The sequence below is a fragment of the Pimephales promelas genome, chromosome 9 (genome assembly GCF_988280905.1).
Source record: "Pimephales promelas chromosome 9, fPimPro1.hap1.1, whole genome shotgun sequence".
Lineage (NCBI taxonomy): Eukaryota > Metazoa > Chordata > Actinopteri > Cypriniformes > Leuciscidae > Pimephales > Pimephales promelas.
Genome location: NC_142777.1, coordinates 16391943 through 16419526, shown reverse-complemented (window position 1 = coordinate 16419526; position 27584 = coordinate 16391943). Strand labels below are relative to the sequence as shown.

Below are 27584 nucleotides of genomic sequence, written 5' to 3'. Positions count from 1 at the left end.
CACATATAGACAAGACTGAAGCTGGATCAAAAGAAAAGGAAGATGACGAATGCCTTTGATGCTGATTGAAATATTTAAACTGCAAAATCAATTAAATGAGTCTTGAAGTTGTATATTAGTATGCACGCTGGGTTTTGATGTTTTGCTTAGAAAACATTTAAATAGAGCTAGCCTACACTGAATATCCCTCCAAAAATATTTGTCAAGAAACTATACATATGAATTAGATTACAAATATTCACAACATGATAGTAGCACAACACAAAAATGTTGCAAAAAAACCCCACACATCTAAACTTCCAGGCTATTTGCAGTGCGTTTCTTCAGCATAAAGAACTTGTATTCCAACATCTGAATGATAGTGCATTTGAAACACATTAGTGTCACCTTTACAAGATGCTTTCCAGCAGATTTGTGATTAAGTTCATACACTTCTCCTAGTCTATCATGCTTCTGTCCCAAAGCGTCTCTGTTGCAGATGAATTGTAGCAACACTGCAGAATCTTATAGCTAAAAATAGTCAGTTAAAAATGGTATTTGTGATGCATGTTTTATATTAACAATTTTCTGTCACAGTGACAGAAAAAGAGAAAACTAATATATCACGCAGCAGAAAGCAGAATTACAGCTGGAAGGTGTTGCAAAGAGATTTGTCGGCGGTTTAGTATTAGATTCAGCAAAGCTCATAATCTGTTAAATTCGGAGAGAAGGTTAAGGTCATCTGTCACATTCGTGAAGAGACAATTTACCTTCTCGCATCTTTGATCTGATTTTGCATACATATACAAGAAACAAGCAGCCCTTGATTAGTCTGTCAAGGATCCTTTTTAAATGCTGTTCCTACTCTAATGGATTATAACAACTCAAATGAACAAATTGTATTTTGAACCAGTTCATTTAATGATTAATTGCACATTCAAAACAAAAAAATCCTCATATAGGCCTACCCACAAGCGAAATCAAAATCTCAGCACAAATGTTCACAAGGACAAACAGAAACAGCCTAATATTTCAGTCCGATCCCCGTGATGTATTTCAACTAGGTTTGGATGAATGGTGAATAATACTGTAGGTGAATAATGTAGATCACATCACAAATTAAATGCATTGATATGAGCCATTACTCTGTATGAGTGAAATAACATGCATTGTCATCCGTCTACCGCAAGAACATACTCACTTGTGCTGTCTTAAGGTGCGAAATTTTGTGTGGGGATAAAAAGGTCCATTGTTATTTGCATATACAGTAGATGTATTAAGCACAACTCACACAGAAGTCACTTGTGTGGATTACTTTTATGATGGATGGACTTCAAAACAGAAACAGCCATTCTCTGTCATTATAAAGCTTGGAAGAGCCAAGACATTTTTCAACATAACTCTGATTGTATCCGTCTGAAAGAAGAATGCCGATACACCTAGGATGACTTGAGGGTGAGTAAATCACCATTTTTGGGTGAACGATCCCATTAACAAGTAATACACACTTGTGATTCTTTTGTATATACACAATCTGTTTTTTTTATTGGGTTTGTCTAGAATAGATGCTGGGAAATTGGTTTAATGTCATTGTGCTTGGTAGAAAAACAGGACTGGTCCCTTTAGGAGTCACTTGAGGTTCACTGAATTGTTAATTGTGTATCTTGCTGCATGATTACACAGATGAGCCAATTAAGCCAGAGCAAAGAAGACTTATGATGTCATCTTATGCGCTGAGAGCTTTGTTGTGTTGCACACTAATAGGCTCAGTGAGCCTGCAGGAAATCGTTTCAGAGCTGATATTTTTTCAAGAGCTCGGACTGCCACATGTTCTTCCTCTCCGGGAAGCGCACTGGAATTTGAATCCTTCTGAAGTCTTGGATGCATTTCTCCAGCTCCTGCTCTGGGGTCATCTTCTCCTTGGCCGGTTTCCTCTTCCCCGCCATGGCGTCACGTGGCCCCGTGGTCCGCACACGAAGCAGGTCAGTTCTCCTGGGGATCGGGGTCGGACCCTTTTTCACCGGCCGGTCCAAAGTCTGGATGTTGGGCTGGCGGGCGACCGGACGCACAATGACCGTTTCCTGGGGAGAGCTGGCTTCTGATTGGGTCTCGGAACAGGAAGTGGAGAGCTCATTTAAGGAAGTGCCGCTCTCACCCTCGCGCTCGCTCTTGTGACTCTTGCAGCAGCAGTCGCAGTGAGAAGAAGACCATCCGGATGGGCCACCTTAAAAAAAGACAAAGCCACAAAACCCACAAATGTCAACAGACCACACAAAGACAGCCAAAATGATAACAGAAGTCAAATTGGGAGTCGGTTCAATTTTGCTGTAGGTATCAGATTGCAGAGTCGGATCAAGAATCAGGATGTGTGAAACCTGATAACAAAGGTGAAAGAACTGAAGTGAACAAAGATATTCTTTATTTTTCCCTTTATGCCGTTCAACCAATGCAGATATTATAAATACCCCTCAGATGTTTCTCATTTTACACAAGTCGATGCTCATGCCACCATTTAAGGAGCCCATGTAACACGCACCATTTACTCAAAAGAAATGAAACTCACAAACTTGGAAATAAAAAAAAGCATCACGTGCACTTCACACAGTGAAACATATTAAAACGTGCGAGTGCAAGCTAGCCACTTGACAGTTTGACCTTATCATGTTGACCTTTTCTAAGACATAGAGAATCCATATTTAAATAACCATTTGAACTATATTTATCGATTTGTTTTGTTTTTTGGACAAAGAACTTGGCTAAAACCACAAAGGACTGAGTCCTTGTCTCAAAAAGATAACAGTGTACATGAACCCCTTTTGTTAACTGATAGATGTTCATGCATCAAAACAGCCTATGACGGCATAGAAATATCCAAAGATCAACTATAGCTGAACAAAGAGACAGAATTTGTTATACTGGTTACACTCTCTTCACATCCTGATCAAGCAATCAATAATAGAAGTGGTCTAAATATTAAAACATGTTCGGTTATGCAGAGTTTAGACACAGTCACTGAGAGCCACCAACAAACACCAGCACTTTTTTACAGTTTCTCCAGAACTAAAAAACAAGCTTATGTTGCATTCACATCATGTCATAACCGTAATGGTACATGCTCTTTTTCAAGTTGATTGTACTGAAATGTGTGTTGGTAGTGCCTGTACACAACCATTATATAATGATAAAAATGCATCCAGTGTTTTTGTTTTAATCTCCTTAGTCTCAGATTGAGCCATTTGACCGTGACGCCCCTCCCACAATTGTTGATTGACAGCAGCGTTTCAACATCCTCACCAAAGAACGTATATTCCCCGCCCTTAGCGAGCTGTCATCATAGTCATTGTCGATACACTGGATCAGAATGGCGTCTAAGCGATTGTGGGGTTCTGTTCTTGGGTGTAATAACGAACACAGTCATTTTGATGTTCCTAAATCCGAACCGCTAAAGACACAGTGGCTGAGTTTTGTTTTCGAACAGAATATTCCCCACATTCATGTTTGTGCGAATCATTTCTCACCAGACTGCTTTATAAACAAGGGTCAGTATAAAGCTGGTTTTGCTAAGAAGCTGCTCCATACCAATAGTCAGCCCGTTCTCATCCTTTAGCGTCACATAGAACGCTATGACAAAACGACGCTATACTACGCACATGGCACCCTTTATCGTTAATATTCACGCGAACCCAAGGCGTCATAATTCCTTTCGCGTAATATGAGACTACCCTACCCCACACCTAAACCTAACCATCACAGCACGTGTTATATTAACGATAACGGGTGCCATGTGCGTAGTGTAGCACCGTTTTGTCATATAGCGTTCAATATGATGCTAAAGGATGAGAATGCCACGTTTATAATGAACAGCATGTTATGGTTATTGTTTTATTACAAACTGTGTACGTATATGTTACATCAGTAAACGCATAGCGTTCACATCTCACTACTCTACCCTGCAAGTACATACAAAGATAGATCAAAGTGACATTATAGCCCCTTTCACATAGCGCGTTGATCCCGGGAAATTGCCAGAACGCCTTCTGTGTGAACGCAAACACGACCCGGGATTGATACCGGCATTGATGCCGGGTTGGGGACCTTGTAACATTGCCGGAATTTGTCCCGGAACGCGTACTGTGTGAACAAAAGCCAGGACCAATGCCGCAAAGGGGCGTGTCATAGTGATGACGCTAGTGCCATCGCGCGACTCTGTTGCTCTTAGAAGAAAGTTTGTGTTCGTCATCAATATAGAAAGGACGAACAAATGTCTGCAAACTGGAACGAATCAGAGACCAGGAGCTCCTCACTATCCGCGCTGAAGCTGAGATTGTTGACCAGCTTTGTGGAACGGTATGCGCGTGTACATTCGTTGCGTAAATTAAACATCTCATTCTGACGTCATGCGTCTTCCCGGGATTTTTACGGGTTGTGTGTGAACGCACTCATAGATCCCGGTAAATCACTGGCAGTGTGAACAAACCGAAATCAAACAATCCCGGGACAAATGTCGGGTCACATTATCCGTGTATTTTCCGAAATCTCTGTGTGAAAGGGGCTTGTGTTAACCAACCTTTCAGAAAGGTCCTGTTCGAGCCTTAATTGTCAACCTTCTTTGGGCCGTCATCTTGTTCCGGGTCCGACTCCGGTTCAAACTTATACGGTTGCACAGATGAGTCCTCAGAGACTTCCACTGCCATTCTTTTTTCAAAATATAACTTGTTATATTTGTTGCAAGCGTGCCGCACAAGCCCTCAAAAGTGAAGCCAAAATGTCTCGATCTCGATTTGTTGTCTTTATAAGCTGTTATATAACTTGTCATGGCAACACTCTCAGAGCTGTTTTTGACAAGGTAAAATTAGTGTTTTCTTACAATACTAATGAAAAATTTTAAATAAAGTACATTAAAAACTTTTCATTTAGACCCTAAAGAATCATATTAACTTGTAAAAAAAAAGGCATTATATGACCCCTTTAAGAGATGGCAACCCTTTTTTTTATGTCCATAAGAGGTAATGTGGGGGTGGTGATGGCACAGTGGATAAGACGCATGCCTTTGGTGTGAGGAACCTGGGTTTGAATCCACTGTGAGACAGCAATGTGTCCCTGAGCAAGACACTTAACCCCTAGTTGCTCCAGAGGCTTGTGACCTCTGATATAGCAATTGAAAGTCGCTTTGGATAAAAGCGACAGCTAAATGAATAAATGTAAATATAATCAGAGACATAAACTAATTTTACACCATCGCTCGGCATGCTTTGCAGAATCTGCTGTGTGGGTTCATGTGTTTTGAAGGAGACGTGGCTTTGGAGACACTCTGAAGGGAGGGTGGGATCTTATGCTTTCAAAATGCTAGCCTCTCCGAAATTGCCTAGCCTAACTTTAATGCTTGAGTGAGAAGTAGAGAAGCGGAGCTTTAAAAGCATCATTTAATCATTTAAAAAGTCAATTTAAATAAATATCTGAAAATCAAACATATTCTTTTCTTCTATGAAGCAGTCTTTAAAACTTTGAATGGATGACATCTTGCTGACCTTCACTGGCAGACCGCAAACCAACCTCTAGCTATTCTGTTTCCTGGCAGGGCTGTACCGGTCCAATGTATCACCAGCCCTCGAGCCCAGGGGTCTCCTTCAGTTCACGGACACAAATCACTTCCCACTCCAGTGAAAAAACCCTGTGAACATGTCCGGGTCATATTTCAAAGCGAAATCAAAGCGAAAAAAAATATTTTGTATGAAGAAAACAAACATTTTGTAATACATGTGCATCAGTGGCAAAGAAATATAACAAAAGATTTTCAAACATGAAAAACCTTTCATGTACAGTAATGCTCATTTATATTATTTTGAATTATGATAATTTGCAATATGCTTAAAAATTTGACCTGGACATTACATTGAGAGATACACCCACCCAAATGCACATTGTGTGCGTGTATAAAAAAAAAATAAAAAAAATGCTGCATTTTCTCATTCCAAACTCTATCAATCACTACTGTGGTTTTGAGAGCGTACCTGTAACTTGACAGAGACTCGATAAAATAAGATTGACTCTCCCAAGGGGTCACCATATCTCCATCTTCCTGTTATTGGCGTTTCACGTTATTCTTTCACTCATGTATAGAATTTCCAACCTTTTCCCATCAGCTTGGCATACTATTAAAAAGAATGATCACCAATGAGACACTGTTTGCATAGAGGGATGGTATTTACATCTGAATATCATAATTAGCTAAACACGATTCTCAGAAGCAATAATTTGTGTTCATTGTATCTCCAAAGTAGCTAATTTATCCTGATTAATAACAAAATCATTCAACTGAGCTGCAAATACATTTTACCGAATGCAATAAAAGGCTAATTGAAGGCAGTGTGATTGCTAGTGGCTTTCTAATGGGAATCCATGAATCTGACACCAGAGTAAGCAGAGTATTTCCCTGCATTACAATTAAAAGAGGTTCGCCTCTTTCCCCCTGCATCCACTTCTGTTCTCCGTCCATCTCTCATCTTCACTTCTTTTTTCTGCAGCGTATGCAGGGTGAATAGAGAGGCTTTTATAGAAGGATTGCTGCTAAATGGATAGTGCAGCCTTTTGGGACCACAAGTCAAGAATGGAGGCGAGCAACAACAACGCTGCCATAAAACTAAATAAGGTGGCTTGAAACTGCTCCCAAGCTTACTGTTGTCCTCATTTATATGAAAACTCACATTTCCCAAACAGTCTGTAAAGATCTCGAGAAATTGCATTCCACAATTGTTTCTTATTGGCATTACTGTAAGGGGTAAATATCAAATGGCCTTGGTCAGCAGGACATTAGGCTAATCTGGTGCAGTTTACCATTAATACTCACCAAGCTTATGGCTGCAGTATCTATCAGACAAGAAATTGATTGCATTTTGCTGCATCCACCCCATCCTCTGTCTCCAACCGACTACCGAGGCGCACGGCTGCCTGGATCATATTGCAGGCCCATTACGGTCGGGGCTTGTCTGCAGAGTTAAATCAGTTACCGTATGTGAGTGCATTCTCATGAATTACACAAGCTTGAGAGATGCATTTGGCACCAGGCTTGAGCAGAGACAATCTCATCACAAGGGGCATCCACCCACCAGTGTCTACCCATAATGCATTGTGTCTAAATGCCTGAGAGTGCTTCAGATCTGAATTCTCCTGAGCAGGGTGTAATGTGTTTGCTAGCACCACAGCAGACCTCAGACAGCAATCCTAAAAATAGTGTGACGCACATCTATGCATTTCTAATTAACACTCAATCTTCTAATGCTGACTTGAAGCAGCTGATGCTAATCATAGGGGCGGCGACTAATGTATTTGTGCTTGTGGCCTGCAGCTAATGCTTCCTGTTTTAGTGTGCGTTCAAGTTTGGAGAGATGTTTAACTACTAAATACTGTGATATTAATTATGGAGTACGTCTACTGGAAATCACAAGGCTTAATAATACAAACCCATTAAATCCGGTTCACAAAATAGATTTCTTTAACAAAGTCATTTGAATTACTCATTTGAAAAAGTAACTCAGATATTTTGTTGTAAACTTAACACTGCCGAACACAGCTTCATCAAACCCCAAACCGGAGCCCATGCCCACCTCAGACCCCTGGGAAAAACTGCTTTTCAAGCTTCAAATCAATTGCTTCGCAAAATGATTCACTGTTTCGAAGTGTTCATTCCTCTGGGGGGCGATCAGTGATTCATGGGTTGACAGAGATAATTGTCCAAAGGCGCTGAACCATTTAAATTTTAAAAGGTTTCAAAACAGTTATGACTTAACAAAGCCTTGTTTCCTGAAATTACATGACTTCTTGCAGTTTGATACATGCTCCGAACCAATGATTCAAAACAAACGATTCGTGAAAGTTTCAAAGCTTCATGAAGCAGTGATCATTCATCACTACCCCAAACCTAGAGCCAGCCCAGCAAGCACAGAACGTTGCCCTAACGTTCCCAAATGGTCCCATTGAGGTTATTTTTTGGGAACCAAACAAGAACGTTATAGGAACGTTCCATGTAGGTTATTTTTAGGTTCCATTTTTATAGCGTAAGGAGAATGTTCCGGGAATGTTCCCTTAACCTTAAGAGAAAGTTCTAGGAAGGAATCAAAAACTAACATTCCCAGAATGTTCCCAGAACCTAAATTTGTTTGCTGGGAGAGCCCGTGCCAATAGAAGACCCCTGTCTGTGGAGAGTTCCACCCTGGAGCCTGGATTTCATCCCGAGCCTGAGCCAGATTACTGGTCTGCCATGAAGATAGTGCCAGTTACCACGTCCTTCCCAAAGGAGACATCCTGAAGCTGATTCCCACCATCACCTCACCCCTTAGGTTGAATTGTTCCATCAAATCCAAGTTAATGTAATGGACTCTATGGTCCTGGGGTGCGTTTCCCAAAGCCAACTACTGTATGATCGCAAGTTCTGTTGTTCCCTCCCACTCTGCCAAAAATCCATTCTGTTCCTCCGCCCCGCCTCCACTGGATCCCTTCATCCCTTTTAGTGGCTCCAGCCAACTGCTCGGATCCACCTTTGGCTTACAAGTCTCCAGCTTTGCCCTGGTGTGTCGATTCCTTAGCTTCACCTCAGCCTCCGAGCCCCGGACTTCACCATAGTCAGTTATCCCTTGGGCTCCCTCGTCCCTATGGCTCCACCTTGGTCCATTGTCGCTCTGGCTTCACCTTGGACTTCCGGGTCTCAAACAACACCTCAACCCTCCACTTCTCTGGCTCGCTGGGCTCTCCTGTTCCAACATTGTCTGCACTCCCACTCCCAGTCTGCCGAACCCCCATCTCCACCTCGGTCCTGTTAGATTACCTTCTTTGTTTCAATAAAGTTTAAGCTGAAAAAGATCCTCATCTACTCTTCCTTGCCTGCCTGCACCATATCACTCAATCATCATCATCAACAATTTCTAAATAAATTAATCAAAGACCAAACTAGAGTTAGTGATGGTGATTGTCACGCCCGGCTTGGCCAGGTGTGGACAATTAAGCCTATGTTGCCTACTGTTGATGTTCTGTGTCACTTTTAGGTGGAGCTGTTGGGTGGTGCCATGCTAATTGGTGGACTGATGAGGGAGGTGATAAAATTATTGCCTTCCAGCGCAGTAGTTAAACAACAAGTCTAGCTACTAGTGAGTCTCTGTGATGATTCTGCCCAAACATGTTTCGAGATCGCCCAAAATGTCCGGGATTCGGCTATTGTGTTCTACAGTCGCCATCCATCATGTTTACTGTGGCGAGCAGGACGAGTGAGGGCCGTGTGGAGAACCGCGCGAGGCCGGTGGCATGATTGCCGATGAGCGACACCTGTGAGATACACCAGTCTCGCATCTCTCACGGAAGAGCGGGAATTTTCTTAGCAATGTTAAAACGCACATCAACGGATCACTTGTTTAGCGTTAACGTAAACACTACATTCAGATTCACCAATCAGAATGAATTCTGTAAGATTGAAACAAACGATGTACATGTAAACAATGAATGGCGACTGCTGAAAGTAAAAGCTGAATCCCGGACAAAGCTGAATGAGGATGGTAACCCACTCAGCTTTCTCTACAGAACAAGAGCCTGCTAGCTTAGCTTCCAAAAAAAGATGGCTGACACTGTGTGTAATCCCAATCCTCTATAATGCTTCCGTCTGCGTATTCAGTACCTTCGTCCTTATTTTCAAAAAGTTTCTGCCGGTGAAATCCAACGCACTGGCACTGATCTGTGATTGGTCTGTTAGAGCAGTCATTCCCAAAGTCGGGGTCCCGACCCACACGTGGGTCGCGAGAGATTTTGTCTGGGTCGCCAAGTCGAGCACTATTTTTCAGTGTGTTGTAGGCTACTCTCTAGATATGGGCTATTCAATTGGCGGCCCGCGGGCCAAGTGCGGCCCGCCAATCATCTCCATACGGCCGAGGGCACCCCAACCTCCCTCTCCTCCTATTTTCTGGTGGTGCCGCGCGGCTAAATTTGGTTAGATATGCGCGTGGACGCAGTGGCGCGTGCAGCTGGATGACTATACGCACGCACTGTGTGTGTGTACCATGAGCACTCCGACTGACCTGAGAGAAAAGTTTACAGTCCGAATATTTCAGCAGTTTTTATGTGTGTCCCGTATTTCTGTCGACTGAACCAGCGATAATAATCATTCGTTGGTTTGATTATTTCCTTTCCATGAATTGGCTATTGGCCAAACGCGCGTGCATAACGGTCTGAAACGATTCGGATTTGTTCACCTGAAGCGGTTTCTCGGTAAGTAACAACAAATAGAGAACAAAATAGCGCTGGTTTCAGTCGTTTCACTAGTTTACTTTGAACTAGGCAGCACGGCCCAGTGGATAACGAAACGCAAAGCTTAAAGGAGATGCGTTTACTCCCGGTCCCGGACACTATTATTAAACAACGTTGCGCGACATCCTTTAAGAAGCGTCGGACACGTACTCCTCTCTCTTACAAACCACACATCACTCAATGATTTTAACTAGTTTTAAATCGGATGAAACAGTCTTAACATTCCCAACACTACTGATGAGAAAAATAGAAGAAACATGAATAAAGTTAGAAGACTAAATGCCCTAATCACCCCCCTTACAAACATTTACCATAGCCTGAATGTAATAATTTACCATGGTTTGGGCATAAATGTGGAATATTTATATTGAATGCTATGTTATAGTCATTTATATTGCCTTAGATTTATTAGGGGGGTAGAGGAATATGTAATCGTGTGTGTAGTTTTTTTTTTTTTTTTTTGTGCCTGTTTAGGCATTTTTATGCAGTGGTAGTGAGCCATGCATGGTTACAAAGTCTCAGTGTCAGAATATTTTAATTTAAGCCTATAATAATTATTATAGTAAATTATGTACACTGTAACTATGAGAATATGAAAACAATGAGATGCCCTGTCAACTTTTCCTTTCTCATTTCACCTCTGCATATTGTCAACAACAGGTTAAACAAAAAAAGTGCTTTGTCAAATATCTGTATCTCTTTTAAATAGTTAACTGGAAGCTTAAAAAATGACCTTAAAAAATGGTCATACATATTTTGTTAATGCATAAATTCTCTTCGTGATATATGAACTATATGGGCCTAATGTTTTTTGGGTCACAAGGATTTATCGACTTTAAAATGTGGGTCGCCAGAAAAAAAGTTTGGGAAACACTGTGTTAGAGCATTAGGTCCAACCCCCTATGGGTGGGTTTGAAAGGGTGAGATCTAGTGCTTGTAGTCTTTACAGAAATCACCCTCTCTTACACTTCCTCCTACAATGATGTAAAATGACGATTTTTGCCTCATTGTGGGAGGAAGTGAAAAAAAATAGCAGATTTCTCTCTTCTCTGGGGAAAATTAGAGAGTGTTGCACGACCATTCAATAGTATGAGTGGGTTTCTAACAATGGAAAGCTTAATGCAAATGGGTGGAGTGTCCCGTTAAGTATACTTCATAAAATGAACTTGAAGTAGCCTATACTTCTTTTTCGTAAGGGAAAGCTTCTAAGAACCATAAACTTTTGTTGGTCACAGCTTATTTTCAGCAATAATCCAAAAGCCAATGTAAAAATCCTATTGGATTTTAGTTCAGGGCAAGGGAACCAGGGCAATGTTATTGGCACTGCAGCACTCTATAGCCATAAGTCAACAGTTTGCTCATTTGTGTCAAATGTATAAAATGTGTACTAATCAAATAACCTAAAAAAAAAGTGGGGCAATACAATTTTCTTTTAGGTTGTGTGGATCAGCTTCAAATATAGAGTCTATCTACAAACAGCAAGGAGAAAATAAATATTGTGAGCTCTTGAAAAATGACTGAGTCAAGCCGTCCATTTTGGTATGCCTGGAAAGTCAACCAATCATACTTACCACAACCCTGCAGGCATTCCACATGCGCGCGCACACACACACACACACACACACACACGCATACGGCTCTGAGCCTCGGTTTGCACAAAACAATGATAACCATTAATATTACTGAGATAGAAATAAAATTCCTTCTGCAGGTATTGGAATTTCTGCACACTCAGCTTTTGTGGCTCTGGCTTCACATCATAAAAAAAGACAAAAAATGAACCTCTTGATTTTCAACAGAATGGTTTGATATGTAAAATTAGCCAAATATAATCTCTCTGCACACTTAGGGTTTGTTAATGAGAATGAGACTGCTGATACCGATCTTGAATTCTGGAAGCCATGAGCTATAATCTATGAAAAACTGCAGATCAACGTTAAATCAACATTAATTCAACATGTATGATGTTGATAAACTCAGTGGCCTTACTATAAGAGGTCTGTGATGTAAATATGCATTGTGCCCATGATTAAAGTCCCTCACTTATGGTTTTGAGCTTTGCCTGAGGTTCGATAATGTCTGTGTGCTTTTAATGTACAAAGTAGGCCAATTCTGTTCTTGCGGGGAGCCGTCATAGAAGACTCATCTTTGCAGATGAAAAGAGCTTGTATCTTAGAGCTTGTATGTTTCTAAGAAACATAAACATTTTACATGGAACAAAAAAATTGGTGTAGAAACAATTTTCTCTCATTAATGAATCACAATTAATTACAAAGAAATGGCAAGTAACAATTTCATCAAATGTGAAATTTTTAAGTAGAAAGATTAAAATAATCGTTTCTTCTAAAATGAGTGTTTTCTTGTAAAACTTACTCCACTAATCTTTGTTTTATTTACAACTTGTGGTGAGGTGTACAATGAGGTGTCTGAATGTAAAAAAAAAAGCTGACGGATCATGTGTGGGTTGATTTGAAATGAGGCAGGGTGATAGAAGGGTCCAAAATATAGTGCTTTTTTGCTTTTTTTTAGAGTGTGATCTTGCTGTTTGAGCATGAAAAATGTCCGCAAACTTACAAAGCACAGTCACTCAAAAGGGGGTTATTTTCTATATCAGTAAGAACTGTTTCTAAACTCCCTGAAACGTCTCGATTGTTTTTTTGAGTTTTTTTTCCCGGGAACGATTATGCCACAATATCTCTCATTTAAATAATTCCCGACCAATGCATACACAAAATAAAGGGGGCTGCAATTCCCAAAACCATCATAAGCCTAAGTTGACCGTAGAGACCATTGGTGGCAATTGCTCTACGATCAACTTTAGCTTATGATGCTTTTGGGAAACCCAGCCCTGGTTATGTTGTGTTGAAACTGGCGGCTATGATAAGGGGCATGGCATTTCCCAAACAAGAGGTTCAAGACGTTGACCACTCACAACACTGATCCCAACCAATCAGAGCTAACTGCATTTTTGGGAAGGAGGGGCTTACCGGAACTAAACTGAGCACTGTTGACAGAATGAGAGAGATGCTGCAACAATGTGAAATATGTGAAAAATATTGTGTTTTTTGGAACATTCAAGCATCAAAACCTTGTAGACCAAAAAACAAAATCAAGATTTTGAAAAAGGGCTTAATATGTCACCCATTGTCCTAATCTAAGGACAAGTAATGTGAATCCCAGTCTCCAAGTCAGCAATCCAGAGGCTTTGAGCTGGAAGATTACAGGCAATGTGACAATTTCATCCTCTGACTGATGTTGACACGAGCTGCAATCTATTTCCTTTGTTAAAGCCGGCCATGCGCGTCTTTGGCAAAGAAGTGAATGACAGAAAGATTGGAGCCCAGATCATCTCAAAGCAGACATGATCCCTCTCGAAGAGCTGATGGGGTGGAATAAAACCATAGAAAGAGATGACAGAGACCCTGTCATTACTACAGTGGTTCCTTTTGAGATGTGGAGAAAGAAAAATTTCACAGTGTCATAGAGAAGCGCAGTGAAGGAGAGCAAGAATAATACTAAAGAAGAGCAACTGCTCTAAAAATTCACATTGTACACTGTAAAAAAAAATCTACTTTTTACAACAACAAAATCTTGTCAGCTGGTTGCAAGAATAATTCTGTTAAAAAAATACAGTAAAAATGTAAACATTTAGAACAACCTACAGTATACATTTTACAGTAGAAAACTGTAATGTACAAACAAGAAAATTGCAATTTAAACCGGAACACCATAAAAATGCAGGTGGTAAAAGAGGAAGCAAAAGAAGCCTTTCCACAAGCTCACACACTTTCTCACAAACCACACACACACACCATCATGGTAACACATCACGACACTAAAATAATGCCGTGAACATTCATTAAACAACAGAATACAAACGTACATAACTGATAACAAAAACTATGAAGAAACTAAATGAACATAAATCCTTCAAGTGTCATACAGAGAATTGTGTGAATGTCAGTTCCTAGCCTGATTTTAGCTTCTGATTTGAACGCTCTGTTTGAAGGGGCGTGTCTGCTGTGGGATTCAGTGTGACCGCCCACTGCTGTGATTGGCTGACATGCTTGCATATGGAATAGCTACATATTACATGTGAAACTCTCTCGAATACTTTTACTACAGCTATTATACGTTTTTACTATTACAGATATCGAGATTAACAAATCATGAGATGTTTTTGAAGTATTTAGATCTATTCCCATCACATAAAATGTTGCTGTGATGAGAATTGAGCAGCAGAGGACAGTCTGTTGATCGCGAGAATGAAGATCTTATCATTGTAATGCAGTTTCTGCACTCTCTCTAATGCTTTCACCAATGTAAACATGATGATGGACATACAGTAAGAGCTTTGTTGTGCAGTGTAACATGCGTCATTGATTTCATAACAAGTTGTTCAGATAAACTTGCGCTGTGTGGAAAGATTATTCTTTGATCGCTTTCTGTATAATTTGATCACAATTTAAATAAGATTATTTACATCCTACTAACAGAAATGATGTGAAGTTAATATTTTACTCATTGGTTTGACTTATGTAAACAGTATAGAAGGATTTTGAGAGAATGATTACCTGAACTTGAACAATTAGGCTACACATTAGAAATTGTTGCTGGGTAGCTCGATCGATTTATTTTCAGACGTTCATCGAGGCCAGCTCTGTATTGGCCCAAGTTGAGAAAATAGTTGTAGGTGAAATGTTTGGACCATACAAAACTTTGAGAAGTTGTGTCGGCGCATTTCCAGAGAAAATAAAATGAACCCATTGTTTCTTCAGAGGCTCGGATGAAGGAACTAAAAAATATGTTTGTGTTAATGTGTACATCCGAACACTGATCAACTGCTATGCTTCGCTCGTTCACAAGACATGATATCTCTCGAGGAAAAACTAAAATCGCGCCTGCGGGTTCGTGCATGTTCCTAGCTCATTTTCTCATGGGCGAGCCAAATTCTCCGTTCGGGCAAAGCAGAGAAAGGGGAGGTAACCTTTTCTCCTTATGATGTCATAAGGAGGAGATTCAAGTTCAGCTCGTCTGAGCTGCAGAGGAGAGAAAGATAGCCAAAGCTCGGTTTACACCGATTGAACATTCTAGACAAAGGGGGACCAAATACAGGCTAGGGGAACTAATATTAATGTTAAAAACCTCAGAAAGTGAAAATTTCATGTCAGGGGACCTTTAACTGTAAAAATGACATTAAATGTCCAGTTAGATCTTTTACAGTTTTCCCCTGATATATCACAGGAACTTACTGTTAACCTATTAACAGGTTTAGCATTTTATTCTGAAATAGAAATATTATGTCCATCAGGAATTGATTGGTTAGCTGTTGCTGTGATCTCATGTCAAGATTATGAGGCACATTCATTAAAACAATAATGATGTGCAAAGATAAAACATTTATAGTGTTTTAAATATTGTAATGTTCCATTAAAAATAAGAATTTTCAATTATCATTTCATGCTGACTTTAAAGATTACAAGGGCATAGATTTGGCTTGAACAATGGGGGGTTGAAGTGTGAACCAGGGGCATGCTCCCTCGTGAGATTTATTTATTTATTTGTTTGTTTTTGCTAAATGGTCTTTTATGGTATCCTCCACACAAGCGTTAATAACATGACTGCAATAAATTAATAGCCTAGTTAACAATTACTTGTTAATATAGAATATATGATGTATTTTATTTTATGTAAGCACCAGAAACGTAGACTTTTCTAAATCAAAGGGCCATAGCTCAAAAGGCCAAGATCTTAAATAATTTTATTCTATTGAAAATGTTAAATTCCTGTCATCTCTTGGTATATCTGAAAGTCCGGTTTTCCCTAATATCTGTCATTATTAGCAGAAGACATTTTACGCATGGAGAAAATCAACTGTTTATTGAATAAATCAAGAAGGTCCAGACTTTAAAGCTCTTGATTCTAGTTTGTAGCCTACTTGGTCTTATGACAAAAGTAACATAGTACTTGTAATTGTTTAAAGGGGTCATATGATGCGATTTCTTGTTTTCTTTTTTCTTTAGTGTGTTATATAGCAGTGAGATACTGAAGTGGACACTTTACTATCCCATGAGGCCATGGGAGAGGATTTATGAATGACAGTGAAGAAACATAAGTGACACTGGTTGGTCACATGAAAATGATAACATGGCGAATGTACTTTGATTACATTCATACACACTCATACTATATAGAACACACTTTTGTAGCGTTTGCAAAGTATTCAATAGAATTACTGTAGAGTATCTAATTTTGGATGCAGACAATATCTGCATCTCTTACAATATATCTTACATAGAATCTTTGCCCAAATCCATATCAAAGCATCAACCCCGTGCTTTTATAATTTCATAGTTTTCTTAAAGGGATATTTCAACCAAAAAATGAAAAAAATAGCTCTTGATTTTGGCGTGATTTACTCTTTTGGCGCAAGTAAATTCTGTCTAGTTATTTTAGTCGATAAAGTTTTAAATATGGATATTTTTCTTACACGAACGCTTCGCTTCAGAAGGCCTTTATTAACCACTGCAGAACCATTGGATGAAGGTTTTATCAAGCAGTTTTATCACGGATGGATATAGGCTTTGAGGGACTTCCAAAATCGTATACCCATTGACTCCCAATATAAGGCTTGGAAGAGCCAGGACATTTTTTTAAATAACTCTGATTGTGTTAGTCTAAAGGAAGAATGTCTTAGGTTGGCTAAATCATGGGCTGATTTTCATTTTGGGGTGAACTATCCATTTAAGGGCAGAAATCTTTAACACAGTTCATACACTCTAAAAAATACTGGGTTAAAAACAAACCAAGTTGGGTTGAAAATGGACAAACCCAGCAAATGGGTTGTTTTAACTCAGCGGTTGAGTTAAATGTTTGTCCAAAACTGCTGGGTAGTTTTATTTAACTATTCTTTAAAAATTACTGTATTGTGTGCTTACAATGAACACGAAGTATGTTGAAAATTAACATTTATTAATAGGTTTATTAAAATGTATTAATAATTAAACAAAAATTTATTGAAGTGCCCATTAATAAATGTTTACCTTACACTCTAAAAAATGCTGGGTTGTTTTAACCCAATTTTGGGTCAAATATGGACAAACCCGAAATGTTGGGTTAAAAATGTAATGTAAAAATTTAACCCAACGGCTGGGTTAGTCCATATTTGACCCAAAGTTGGGTTAAAACAACCCAGCATTTTTTAGAGTGTATGATTATTAGTGTTGCATCTAGTTATTATGCGTCTGATTTTTAATTTCTGGTTCGTTTTATGCTAGTAATTTTCAAACAATAGTTGGGTTAAAAAAAACTGTCTAGCATGTTGGGCAAAAATTTAACCCAACCGCTGGGTTAAAACAACCGAATCACTGAGTTTGTCCATTTTTAACCCAACTTGGGTTGTTTTTAACACAGCATTTTTTAGAGCGTAAGGCTGGTTCTGATGGGAAAACCTCTTGCACTGCTTTCTCGCTCTTCTCCATTTACTTTTAATCTCAGGTGGGCCAAGTGACTCTTTCTGTACAGCAGCCTATAGATAGAGATAGGAACCGTCTATATTTGCCCCATTTCAACTCCCACAGTGGACACAGGATTTGTTTATACAATAGACAATATAGTGTTCACAGAAACTGCATGTTCACATGAGGTTCTTCGAGGAAATGGCCAGAATGATCTCTCTCTCTCTTTCCATTGTTTATTTTGACAAGTTTAGTTGCTGTTTTCCCCTTATCTGTTGGGGCAGAGCGTGAGAATTTCTGATTCGCTCCCCAATGTTCATTAATTAGCTTATTAGAGTGTATAGGGGCTTTGGGTTGCATTTGGAGTGCACTCCAACGAGCGGGCCACAACAGTTACCCCCACCCCACAGGGCCCACACTAATGTGTAATGTGCACTGGACTTGAAACAACTTGACAGACCGAGTCGTGATGTTGGGTTACATTAAATGCAAAATTATATAGTGTGAGCTAAATTCTACAATAATTGTGCATGCAGAGTCATCTTCACAGGATGATTCTGCTTTATGATGCAAAAACATGCCATAGATCATCAGTATTCTTAGGCAAAAGAGAGATGACCTTAAGAAACATTTAATAGATTTTTAATTGGAAAACTTCCAAGATGGCTTATGATGTAAATAATTAGCTATATAGTTTAACGATCAAACTCATCCATTTAAAGAGGGATTGTTACTGATAATGATCAACTTTTTTCTAAATATTTCATAAATTATTCTTATTGTATTAACTTTCAGGAGAAGAAACAAGTATTATTTTACATATTCTGGGTTGTTCGTCATTAATGTGCACTGCAACGTGTAGAATTTAAAATATTTCGACTTCAAAGCCTTGACATCAAGTTAAAAATTTAGGGTCAAAATGGAATGCAAAAACTGATGCAGGCAATAAAAAGAGAGAGAGAGAGGGGGAAAAGTCAGTAAACGAGTTCCCGTCTACATGCAGCTATGAAATGTGGCTATGTGTGAGATGTTTACGAATTGCATGATGATTCTCGTCTAACAGAATTCACTGTAACTGTGATGTTTGGCCATTAGTCACTCACGACTATTAAATCATTCAAAGACAAAACTGAGCAGTTGGTACAAATAATTAAAAAAAAATGTCAAGGACAACCTGCAGCACATTTTTAACGAATGGGCTGCAATGGCATGTTAAATAACAAGTGAGACAAAGAAAAATAGGCATGCAAGAAGCTGTAAGGAGAAACTTAGAAAAGCAACCCTATTGACCGCAAATTATATGTTACTAATCATTTGGGCAGTCTAAATTGGTCAAATGTGTCATGTGGTTGAAGTTCTGGGAAGAAACATCACAAATAAGGCAGTGAGGCCTGGAAAAAGCAACTGGTTCATTTACCAGGGGATTCAAGAGCAAACTAATTCAAAAGAGAAACAAGAATCTACCAATCATGCTGTAAACTGAAAATATGACATTTCAACCATTATTAGAAAAGCATCTAACATTATCATTTTATCTTGTTAACAGAGTTATTTTAAATGCAACTTTAAAGGGCACCTATTATGCCCCTTTTTACAAGATGTAATATTGGTCTGTAATATTGGTGAAGTTTCAGCTCAAAATACCTCATGGTTAATTTATTATAACCATTTGAAAAAGTCATTTTTGGGGCCTGTTCTAAAAAGAGCTGTTTTGGGCTATACGACCTTAAAATGCAAATGAGCTGCATATCCCCGCCCAGCCTTTGGATGAGGGCGTAACTTAATACCTATGGCAGTCGGTAAGAAGAAGGGCTGAGAGTGAGAGACCCTCTGTTTTGTATGTCATTCAGACATACATGTTTGAATCGGAATATATAAATAGTCTCTGATCAGACCCAGATGACGAAGAGACTCCGGCAGAATAAACACAAATGAGAATGGACCAGTACGTCTCAGTATGGTTATTTGATACATTTATGTACTTATAGAGTTGTAATCGCGTCCCCTTTGAAATTATGGATGTGCAACACACACAAACACTAACGTTGGCGCAATTTTTTGAAACTACATACACATATTGTGATAAAGTTTGCTACGTACAAACGAAATTACATTTATGCGAGGAACCTGTTGCGTCATGTTTACTTGTCATACAGGTGATTCTGTGGCAAATGTGAGAAGATGGCAAGAACACATATGCAGTTTTTTAATACAATATCTTTAAAAATATATATATTTATAAACGTGTGGTTACTATACAAACAAGTTTTAAATTACTGTATATACACAGACATCCTACGACGACGACAACAACTTTAGACTCATTTGTTGTTGAATTGGCTGACATCGACTGAAATTACTATTTGCTCAAAAATCATAAAATACACTTAACTGGAGGTGACGGATCGCAAACAGTAGACGACGATCCACAGTTAAGGATTAACTTTGAAGCAAGACCTGCTTTGTATTGACCTTCGTTCACAAAACAGTCAGTCAGAAAATGACTCGCTCAAACAAACTTATTTACGAAGGAAAGGCCCTACTTAAACTTCCAAAATACAATACATCCACAGTGTTTTCAGTGGCTCTGATGTCGGAAATAAGTGAAAACTACTATATATGTCATCATTATTACATCCCATCCCACAACAGAACACTTATGTTTCCAAGAGACATTACCGGCTGTCGTTGAAAAAACGGATCTGGATCTGGTGTCCAGATCACCGAGGGCGGGGTCTATGCCACAACCACACGGTCAATCAAACCCCTTGCTCAATTCTACGTCACAAAGCGCTGAATCTTAGTACAGCTCGTTCTGAGACTGTGCTTATGATTTATTGAGATTGTAAAAAAAACACTGGGTGGATTTTTTTCATAGGGTGTGTTTTGCTCACACACTGCCAACACACATTTATGTTCAAACACCATGTAAAAGTGAATTTTCCATAATAGGTGCCCTTTAAATGCAACAAATACAATGCACAATAGTCTAACACTGTGGAGGAAAACACATTAACAGTCATTTATAGTATTAGTATTTTTAGCTTTAAACTGAAAATGATGTCATCATTGACACACCCTCATGTCTCTCAACAATCATGACATTTTTCCTGTGGAAAAGAATATCAAACCTGCTTCTTTTTTTCTGTTTCTTCTTTCATCATGAAAATGTATGATTATCATTAAAAATAGCTGTCAAATTAATTTGTTTTGTTTAATTAAAAGAAGTAATAGGTTAGGATTTAAAGCCATGTCCCCTTTCAGGTTAAATCCAATGTGTGTACAGTAGATTGTCACATCTTACCCTAATATAAAGTAACAACTAAGTAGATAAAGAGTCTTTTGTCATTTCTTATTTCGCTCATCTATAGGCAAAAAATCAATTTTGTGAAGTTTAATGTGAGAATCTGAATTTTTAGGTGATACATGTGATTGTTTTTGTGAAAAATACTTCATATGTGATTGGCCTTTGAGATTCTTGAGTTTTCTTGTAAATCTTTGAGAAAAGCCATAAAATTGATCTGCCATATAAAGTTCAGCAATGGTCTTATATAAATATATCATTATAAATTATATCATTTCCCTGTAAAACAAATATGCACACTTGAACTTGCCAATCAAATGCATTCCTAATAAAAACATAAAAGGAAAACTGTGTTACTTCACCTGTTACTTAAGTAATCTGATTACGTAACTGATTATAATAGAGAAAATGTATGTTCTTAATATATTTACCTTATATAGCATCTGACTGAGTGGCTCACTAATTCATTGTATTATTTATTCATCCGATTCAGTCAAATACACTGAATTATTCAGGAATGAAACCAATGATTGACTTTACAAGTCATTGAATCATTAATTTAATTGATTTGTTTGAAAACACTGATTCATTCTTGAATAAAACACTGATCTTGTCTGAGACACCGTTTAATTCTGCTTGGGCTTGGTGGACAAAAAAATTACAAAGCAACTGCACTATTGTGTTTGAAATGCAAGTTACAATGAAACCGAAGTAGTGATAGATTTTTTCTTACCATAGTGTGATGTACATCAGAGTTAAACTTTAATTACAGAATTACAGATTATGGATTACAGAAAAATAAAAAATGAAGGGCGGGGACTTTGTTCAATGCATCGGATTTTGATTGGATGTTTATATGTGGGTTTTGCCATCAAAAGTGGAGGAAGATGACTGCTAGCTTGCAAGGATGGGGTTTAAGTGACTTTATAATTGGAGAAGTCCTGCATACATCTGACATTTTGATTAAACACAAGGAAAAAAGAAAGAAACATGTACAGATGTATAGTTCACAATAAGATCAATGCATTTAGAAAAAAACTAGATAGGGTGAAGTTACAATTCATGCTGATTTTAACTTTTTGTTTAATGAACTATTGAGTAAAACCAATTTGCAATCATGCAGTTGTTTTGAATATCAGCGTGACTGTGGCGTAGATGTAGGCCTAACAGTGACGTACAATTTGGCATCTTCATACCTTTATTTTATATCTTGATTTGTCATAAGTTTTTCCATTATGTGTATGGGGTGTAGGGGTGAATGCTGCAGTAATTATACTGATGACAGAGAACAAATCATTAAGCAGCCATATGTCCATTCGCCCCAAAAGATCTAGTGACTGTCCTCCAAAAGCTCTCCGTTCCAGGCCCACTCTTTTTATGTTTTCCAAGGGGACTCGTTTGGAATTAAGCACAAAGTGATTTTTAATTGGCCATATGCTTAAACATCTCTTCTCATTTAAGACAAAAGCAAGTCAAATGAACTACTAATGAAGGCAGGGATGGAGAACAATTATATCCAAAAGGTGCACATGTATTTAAATAAAGAGAGATAAAAAGATAGAGGGGGGGGGGGGGGCTCTGGTAGATTACTGAAATATTCATATGCCACACTCTGTTCATATTCCTGAGAGATATAGCCTACTTGAGGGAATTCTTCAAATCTGCATTGGCTCAAGAGCGTATCTCTCTCTCTCTCTCTCTCTCTCTCTCTCTCTCTCTCTCTCTCTCTCTCTCTCTCTCTCTCTCTGTTCTATCAATGTTCTTACTGGAAAAAAAACTCAGTTCAGTCAACTAATATTTGAAGCGACGTGCATTTGGCACATACAGAATTGAGAACAATTAAATTTGAGCCAGATTATAGAATTGATCAGGATTGAACAAACTATGTAAATTACGCCGCCTAGCGGTTCCGGCTGAGAAAAGTGTGCAAACTGGTGCTGGTACATCTAACTCAAATTTACTTTATCCTGAATGTTTTATTTATTGGGATTTTATAAATTGGAGGACTGTTATAGCCTATTTGATTCTGATTGACCAGTCGTGGTTTTCAGTGGTCAAACATTTCTGAATAGGCCTAGTGAAGAAAAAATAATTCGAATTGGCCTTAAATCGATATAATTGACAACAATCGATTATTATTTAGAGATACTGCCCGACTGCTATTGTTGTTGTTTTTTTTTTTTTTTTTTTGCTGTAGGCTACTTACGGTAGAAGACATACTCCGTGTTGTTGGCCCAGTTTCTGTCATCGGTATGTCTGTTGTGAGGAGATGTGGTGAGTGATGAATTGCACGCGACGATGTGGAATCCGCTCTCCGCGAGCATATCAAACGCTCGCTCGAGGTGGCGAAACTTCAGGGAAAACAGAGAAGTGTATCGCTCAGGTGCCCTGTCAGGATCCCGGTTCTCGTTTAACGTGTCCCCAAAAACTTCTTTGGCCAGACCGACCCTTCCGCAAATAAAGATTTTGGGTATTCCTCGAGCTTTTGGATCAGCGTCCCTCCCGAGGGCGCACGAGCTCTTGTATCCCACCGTGATGAAGCCGTAGCACCTATCGCGCGTGTCCAGGTAAGATGCAGGGAACAGTCTCTGATCGCTTCCCTGGGATGCTTCGTCAAAATCATTGATGTAATCATCTGGTGTCAGGATTTTGACGAGCTCGGGTAGCTGGAAGAACTCAGCCTCCCGTTTCAGCCTTCCCTTCTCCGGGAAATAATCCGGCAGGACGACGTTCTTATCGCGGAGATAGTCCAAAACATAACGAAACAGAAATCCGTCCCTGTCAATGAAGTAGCGTCCCTTGATGTCCTGCGCGAGGTCGTTGGAAATGTCCTTTTTAGTGGAAAATAATTTCCCCAGCAGAGAGTTTGGCACGCTGGTTAGGGTGGCATGGCGTGTGTAATACACCTGTCCACCTACATTGAGCTCAATCACATCAGAAGAGCAACTCTGAGCACATCCACTGTCCTTGGGCGTTTGATAAGTCCTGCAATTTTCAGTCAGGGCCATTTTGGCGTTGCACACTTCAAAAAATGCAAAAACGAATATACAAAAGTTTTTGATTTCTCTTTAGTGAGCAAAAAGTCAAGAGGAACATAACCTGCACACTCTTTAACAGACGTTCACAGTCCATTGTGTTAAGTACAGCATCTCTGAGGACCTGCAGAGTGTTTGTGAAAGTATAAATGTATATCGAAATGACACAGTGAGACTGTTCGCCTTCTCCCACTAATACAACTGGTCATCTATTGCCAGATGATATTTCTCAACTCACATCTCCTGTTATTTATAATAATGTAGAAATAGAAGAGCTCTCACCCAAGGGAACCAATTGTGCAGCTCGTGTAACCTCCAGCTGAGGATCCAAAAATAAGTTCAGCTTATGAAAAATGAAAAACTGCACCAACCAAGACAGCTTCAACTTCCTTCAGAACAGTGCTTCTCTCTCATGAAATCTGGTCCGTCCAGAACAGTTAGTCTACATGTACCTGGCTCCCACCCAGCATTTCATTAAAAAGATCCCGAGTTGAAAAGGAGGGTGCGTTGGGAAGTTTGAGCATCCTTACTCTCCAGAGCATCAGCAGTGTAGTGCGAATGAATGCAGCGTGCTGAGAGAGGCTTAGGACGGGGGAGGGAGACCATTCTTAGGGAGATGAGCCTTACATCATCTTAAAGGAAAATGACAGCTGGAAAGATACAAGCATTACCCCTTCTTCTCCAGATTTCCAAACATGCTCATGCAATTACTGTGCTAGATAAGAACATGAATTGGTAAGGATGCACTGAACGGTTTCATCTCAGAACTTCATTGATTTATTAGTAGTGGTTGTGCTCAAATCCCACATGCCTTTCGAGAGATTAGCTTTTTTCGGGGACCTCTGTGTATATTATGGTTTCAGGACCACGGACAGATCCCCATAAACCTGGTTCCAGTTGGCTTACAAGGCAGCTAACATACAGTACATTTTACAGTAATTCGAGGGTTAAATGATATATTTCTTATCACTATTACAACTCGACCGGTTTTGCGGTTTCAGAATGTTTTGTTAAATCTCCTCTGAATTTATATCAAAGACTTAATGACATTTTATTGACTTGCCCTCACAACATAACGGATTGTTTGAGTTAGAGAACATGTTTATTTAGGCATGCAAACCTTTGGCATTGTGTGCTGATCTTGTTTCAAGGAATTTGTGAGCTCAGCTTCACTGAGCGATGGCTTTGAGGCTGTGGTCACGCTTACCCTGCTAATTTTGTGTATTCTGCTGAAAAAGTGTTGCTAGGCACCGACAGGAGAAACTGTGAGTGGGATTCAGATGGCAAATGCTCTGCTGTTTTCTTTTTATCTGCAATAATGTTTCATTATAAAGGACCCGCAAATGGATGCATCGATACGTACAGGAATACAGGCATGAACATAATGATATCTTCTGATTTCGAGATGAAGTTTCTTCTCTCTAGGCCACTGCTAAAAATACTCAATTCTCAGATGACATGAATCATTTAACTATAGGCTGCCAAGATGTACTCTGTCTGATTTTATTTAGTCCTTGTTTTTAAAGCAGGTGCATGACATGCAAAGTTGAAGACATGCCTGCAGCCACTGCCTTTAAAACACTTAAATAATGCAGGACAACTCTTAAGGTACCATCACTCTTTACTCATTCAGCCCTGTCTGGAGCCACTGCAATAAATGTAAAATGCGAATTAAGAAATGCAATAAATCAAATAAAAATGTACATTACTCCATTCATCCACTGATTCATGTAAAGCTTAGATGCTGCATTACAGATAATCCATGGATAAACACATATTATCTGTTCATTACTTGGATTACTGGTCAAACTGTGTGGTCTTCATCCATCGATAAGTGTAACGCATACACTTCTCTGGAGGAAGGAGCCGTCATAGCTGTGCAGCAATCCATTGACCTAGATTTTTAGTATTCTCTGGATTTCAGCCACCCCTGCCTCAGAGAGGAGCCATTTATGTGGATTTGGATGTTTCTGCGTGGACGGCCTTCGAGCTTAATGGAAGCAGAAGAGTGCCATTATTGCAATTATTTGTTTTTCAGCTCCATGGTGTGCTTTTGAGAGTGAGGATTCGATCCTTTTCCTTGCAGTAAATTAGAGTTATGTACACCACCCATTTCACATTAAAATGGAAACTTAACTTACAGACCACCCCCTTTCTGTAAGTCGAAGGCAAGTTTGAAGGACCGCATTTATTCAAAACAGGATCAAACATAAAACAAAGGCATGAACTCAAAACATGAACGCTTATGAACAGTGGGCACAAACAATGTCACATGGCAAACATGAGGGCTTAAAAGCACAAGACTAAAGACAAGGGACATCTGTGAACATAATCAAGACACTCAACCAATGACATTCACATGGAGAACACATGGCAGGATCACATCATGACTATAACAGGGGATCACATGACTGACATAAACAAAACCTTCCTACCTCTCCTGTTTCTCCATATGCATGTCTACGTCTACAGCATGTCTACAGTTTTATTAATATGCTGAATGTAGTAAATATGGAAAAAATGGTTTTCCTTTGCATTTGACATATAGATGACAACGTTGTCAAAACGATCCCTGTTCGCATGAATCCATTGCACATATTAAAACTGTTATGATGATAGCAGATGAACCCAGCACAGACGGTAGACAATTAATACAACGTTTATTATAACAAAACAGGGGGAAACAAAACCCACAAGGCGGCAAAACGAACGAGGAATTACTAAACTAGAAAACGCTACAAGAAAACCTAGACTATTAACAGAGAGCAAATACAAGATCAAGAACTTCTACCAAGACAGGGTACTCACAGGTAGAATCTCACAATGTTCAACAATGAACCGGCACAGAACAGCAAACACAAGGGGATTAAATAGGGAGAAACTAACAATGACAACAGGGCCCAGTTTTTCAAAAGTAATCCACTAGGATTTTGGAAATCTTGAAAATGGGTTTTTCAAAAGAAAAAATGGATTACATAATCAGATTAGATCACATAATCCAATCTTGGTTTTGATCCAGATCAAACCTTGGGTTTTTCAGAACTTTTATGTAGGATTTGGATCACTTTGATCCAAAAAATCTGAAATCACCCATTAGAAGGGTGGATTCAATGTGAATTTCATGCCCAAAATGTAATGAAAACTTAAAAAATGTATCAAATAATCCTATATTTGGATCAAGCAGTATCTTACAAGATATCTTTTTTTATTCATAAGTTTTTGTTTTATTTGTTCATCTCTCAGGCTACAGTGATTAGGTAGGATTTAGCGTATTCAGCCTTTCAGTATCTACTTTCCAGAAGGCCTATACTGAAAGGCTGAAAATTGACCAAAAACAATACATTTTATTCAGTCACTAATTGATATATGTACTGTATTCATTACAATTGAAAATATTTTTATTTTAAAAATATTTATTAGTGATGCGTGCAATGATTCCAGAATAACCAAAAATGCAAAGAATGGCAATCACTGATTTTTGAAATCCTAAACAAATCCAAATCAGAAATAGAGCTGGCTTAT

At 38.9% G+C, this 27584-nt stretch overlaps 1 protein-coding gene across 1 annotated transcript; it reads right to left on the bottom strand.

Moving 5' to 3' along the window:
• Positions 1 to 1496: 1496 nt before the first annotated feature.
• kctd16a (potassium channel tetramerization domain containing 16a) lies at positions 1497 to 24649 on the bottom strand. The gene is made up of 2 exons (XM_039648515.2): positions 23234 to 24649; positions 1497 to 2203 (listed from the first exon to the last, which is right to left on the bottom strand). Exons 1-2 carry the CDS (start codon positions 24033 to 24035, stop codon positions 1770 to 1772), a joined length of 1236 nt encoding a protein of 411 aa, XP_039504449.2. The 5' UTR covers positions 24036 to 24649; the 3' UTR covers positions 1497 to 1769.
• Positions 24650 to 27584: the final 2935 nt, after the last annotated feature.